Here is a 5,000-nt window from a genome sequence, read left to right as displayed (position 1 = left end):
GGTTTGTTTCCAATAGTTGATGCTACAGGTGAAAATCTATTCAATTTAATTGATGATGAAATTAGAAATTGTGGTCAGATTCTTGGAAACTGCATTGGGTTTGCATCTGATGGTGCATCTAACATGGTTGGATGCAATAACTCTTTATGGTCTAGGCTTAGAAATGCATCTCCTTCCTGCATACAGCTCAAGTGCACATGCCATTCTCTAGCACTATGCATTCAGTATGCACCGGACAAGCTACCTGGAAATGTTGGCTACATGTTGACAGAAGTGCCTGACTGGTTTCGTAATAGTGAATTACGACGAGAGGCATACAAAGAGTAGTTTCAGATAATGAATACGGTTCCAGATTCACAGCCAGCACAGACTGCTCCTCTCCCATTCGAAAAGCCTTCTTCTTCTACTCGGTGGCTTGTTCGTGGAAAGGTTTATATTGAACATATTGATGAACTGGGAAGAACTTAAGGCATATTTTTCTTGTGTAAACCCTGGCAATGCTACAGTTGGTGCAAAGTTTCAAGTAAGGCAACTTAAAGAAATGTTCTTGGACCACAAAAAACAATTATACTTTCAATTTGCTACACCAATTGTGCAGGAGTTTGAGAGACTGAATTCTGTTTTTTCAAAAGACGAAAGCTGACCAGCTGACCCTCATGACCTCTACAAACAAATCTTTTTACACGAAAAGAGTCTTCAAAGCAGATTATTTGATGACAAAGGGCATAAAAGAAACCTTGAGCAGGTTGATTTTGGTATTAAATTTTTAGTGGAATGTGAAAAAGATCTAAAGCAGAAAAACAACAGCTTGTTTAGAAGTAAAAACTGTTAAAGAAAGATGCATGTCAATGCTAGAAGAAGCTCTCAATCAGTTTACACAAAGACTTGCTTCAGCGAAAAATACCCTCAAAAGTATATCAAACCTGAGAAACCGTGCAATGCCACACCCATGAACCAACTCGCCACACAACAATTTGATGGAAACTGCGAAGCGAGGATTATTTCTTGGCGCGTGATCTCCAACGGGCTACCTCGAGTAGCCATCGCAACCGAAGCAGCGGAGGCCGGTGCTATCAGGTCTCGACTCAATGACCTCTCAAGAAGAGATGTAGGAGACTGAGCTAAGCTTGAAACACTGGACAGAAACAGAAACTTTGAGCTCAGCGGAGTACAGGGTTTTCACAAAGAAAAGACCCAAAGGGATGGACGGCAAGGACGAGGATGAGACACCGAACCTCTAGAGGATGACTCGGAGGGAGATCCGCAGTAGACAGGATGCCATATTCTCGGGAAGATCTGGTCAATTTTATCCTTGCAAGCAATCTCAAGAAAGATCTGATGAAGTGCATGAAAATAATAGATAAACAAATCAAATGAAATAAATAAGCAAACAAATAAATAAATAAGTAAAGACAAAAAAGAATGAAGGAAATTTCAATAGACAAATGAAAGAAGGGCCGTTCTTCCCGTGATGATAAATCATGCAACAATCAAACTAGACTGACTATAAAGTGACATACTGTCCATCGTACCATCGTGGAAGAACTATCGTGAATGTAACATAGCCTTCTCTCATGGAGTCACGGTGGAAGGCATCAATTGTGGACCTATTACGTCTCCAACTAAGGGTTCCGGCCTCAATAAACCTCACCTGTCAGAAGCTGATTTAGCGCAGCTTGGTAGTGAATTGGTTAACTAAGGTGGCTGCGTGGTGTCCTACGCAGGTTTCTATATGGTGATAATAACAAGTATAGCATCTCCCTGGAATTGTTTGAGAATTATAATCCATTGCACAGACCAACACTCACAGCCCCACGGAACTACCTCGAAAACCAGTTAGTAGCTAACCTTGGAACGTCTTGACGACTGACTCGATGGTGCCGTTTGTCACATAGGTGACTAAAACCTTGAAAGAGTCTCCGTCGGGTGCCGTTTCGAGAACCTGCTTGCAGTTGGTCTCCTCGATCTCGCACTGGTATCCAGGTGGGGAGTAACTCGTTGGGTGTTCCTCGCCTTGGACCCAAGCTACCATGTCGATGGATCTGAGAGGGTCATCTACGAGGTCGGAAAGTGTCAGTGTGACCTCATCGCCTGTCGACTCTCGAGTTAGCACCATCGTGGGAGATTCTTCCAATGAACCTGCAGGGGATGTGGAAAATTGCTGTTCAAGTGAACTCGTTTATGTACACACACACACACACACACACACACACACACACACACACACACACACACACACACACACACACACACACACACACACACACACACACACACACACATACACACACACACACACACACACATACACACACACACACACACACGCACACACGCACACATACACACAAACATGAATGTCTTTTTTCGGACATAGATATCTTTACAGATGCTTACTGATGTTACATTAGTATATATATATATACACTGATGTATATATATATATATATATATATATATATATATATGTATATATCACACAGGAACCCACAGTCGGAGAAAATATACTTCGAATAAAGAAGAATCCTATATTTCGGCTATCGACTCTAGCCCTCTTCAGGAAGAGGGTTACAGTTAATAGCCGAAATATAGGATTCTTCTTTATTCGAAGTTTATTTTCTCCGACTGTGGGTTCCTGTGTGTCATCTACAAATGTGCTACTACATTTCTGTTTAGAAATATATATATATATATATGTATATGTATATATACATACATACATACATATATGTATATATAATGTATATATATATAATATATACATATATATACATATATATACATATATATATATATGTATATACATATATATATATACATATCTATACGTACATATACATATATATATATATATATATATATATATATATATATATATATATATATATATCACACAGGAAATCACAGTCGGAGAAAATAAACTTCGAATAAAGAAGAATCCTATATTTCGGCTATCAACTGTAGCCCTCTTCCTGAAGAGGCTACAGTTGACAGCCGAAATATAGGATTCTTCTGTATTCGAAGTTTATTTTCTCCGACTGTGGGTTCCAGTGTGTCATTTACAAATGTGCTACTACATTTTTGTTTAGAAATATATATATACATATACATATATATATATACATATATATATATACTCGCACATATATATATACAAACACACATATATATATATATATATATATATGTATATATACATATATATATATATATGTATATATATACATATATATATGTATATATGTATATATATATGTATATATATATATAATGTATATATATACATATATATATGTATATATATATATATACATACATATGTATGTATATATATGTATGTGTGTGTGTATATATAAATTATATATATATATATACATATATATATACATATATATGTATATATATGTATATATATATATATATATGTATATATATACATATATATATACATATATATATGCGTAAGTAACCACTAGGAAAAGTAAACTAACGAAGCAGATACAAAGAAGGAATTATAAGATGAAGAAACAAGGTACAGAATATATGACATAGTGAAGAGGGCATTCGGAGAGGTACACGTGACGGACGTTTGGGCCGTCCTGGTAGCCAACAAGTATGGGACGTTTGGGCCGTCCTGGTAACCAACAAGTATGGGACAACTGCTCATAATTTATATTACAATTCAAACAATTTTGAAATTTCATGAGAAATAAAACTATCTAAAACTATCTAAAACTATCATGAAATTTCAAAATTGTTTGAATTGTAATATAAATTATGAGCAGTTGTCCCATACTTGTTGGTTACCAGGACGGCCCAAACGTCCCATACTTGTTGGCTACCAGGACGGCCCAAACGTCCGTAACGTGTACCTCTCCGAATGCCCTCTTCACTATGTCATATATTCTGTACCTTGTTTCTTCATCTTATAATTCCTTCTTTGTATCTGCACTGATGATGTAATTATACGAAAGCGCTCTGCTTCGTTAGTTTACTTTTCCTAGTGGTTACTTACGCATTTGTGAACACACGCTCCTAGTGTTTTTATTCCATATATATATATATAATATATATATATATATAAATATACATATATATATATATATATATATATATATACATATATATACATATATATATACACACACACACAGATATAGATATACATATATGTATTTAGGGTTACATGTGGCAGGAGTGGGGGTGAAGATAAACAGAAGAGTGAGGGAAGCAAGTAGATGTCTCGGGGGAATGAGAAAAGTGTCATGAGAAATAGGTATCTGGGAATGGATACAAAAAAAAAATATATGAAGGAGTTGTTGTGCCTGCGATATTGTTTAGGGCGGAGAGTTGGGACTTGAGGGAGGCAGAAAGAAGTTCAAATGCGTCCGAGAAATATGGTGGTGGTTATGAGGATGGATAGAGTGAGAACCGAGGAGAGATGGGATGGAGAGGGAGTTGGCACATAGGACTCTTGAAAGTTTATTATCATAGTTTGGGCACATGAAATGAATGAGTGAGAAAAAAAACAAACTCGTCGTAGACTAAGGGGCTGATCAGTGTCTGAAACGGTGGAAGACCGGCCAGAATTACACACACCCTGACAGTTGAGTGACTTACTGGTGTCGCTGGCTGACGTCTCCTCGCAATACTCGACATCGGTCAATTTCTTGCAGATGGTGACGATGTCGTCCTTCGTCGCCCCGAGGAAGTAGCAGACAGAGTCTTTGCAGGATTCGTCGCTGAAATCAATGTGATCCGCCTCTGAGGGTTGTACTCGAATGGCGGTCACCTCTTCTCCTTCGATGAAGTTGAGAGGCTCGGAGGAGAAATCTGAAAGGAGATACGGACATGAGCGACACAAAGCTTGACCTCAGTGGGTCCCCCCAAGAAACCCTGCTCTCCTACACAGCGGATACCCCTTCTCCTTCGATGGAGTTGAGAGCCACAAATCAGAAATCTGAAAAGGGATATGGGCCTGAGGGATCGCTTCTTGTCTC

The 5,000-nt window shown here is 37.9% G+C and overlaps 1 protein-coding gene across 1 annotated transcript in view; it reads right to left on the bottom strand.

Moving 5' to 3' along the window:
- The window catches only part of LOC143037736 (uncharacterized), a 169,417-nt gene that overhangs the window by 147,409 nt on the left and 17,008 nt on the right, over positions 1-5,000 (bottom strand). Inside the window, exons 8-9 of the mRNA XM_076206284.1 lie at positions 4,621-4,833; positions 1,849-2,139 (exon numbers count right to left, since the gene is read on the bottom strand). Of these exons, the coding sequence (XP_076062399.1) occupies positions 1,849-2,139; positions 4,621-4,833 (504 nt within the window). The remainder of the gene's footprint in view (positions 1-1,848; positions 2,140-4,620; positions 4,834-5,000) is intronic.

This window comes from Oratosquilla oratoria, chromosome 23, assembly GCF_046742065.1.
Source record: "Oratosquilla oratoria isolate Oo_2021 chromosome 23, ASM4674206v1, whole genome shotgun sequence".
Lineage (NCBI taxonomy): Eukaryota > Metazoa > Arthropoda > Malacostraca > Stomatopoda > Squillidae > Oratosquilla > Oratosquilla oratoria.
The sequence above is the reverse complement of the archived record's forward strand: the minus strand, read 5'-3'. Positions and strand labels throughout refer to the sequence as shown.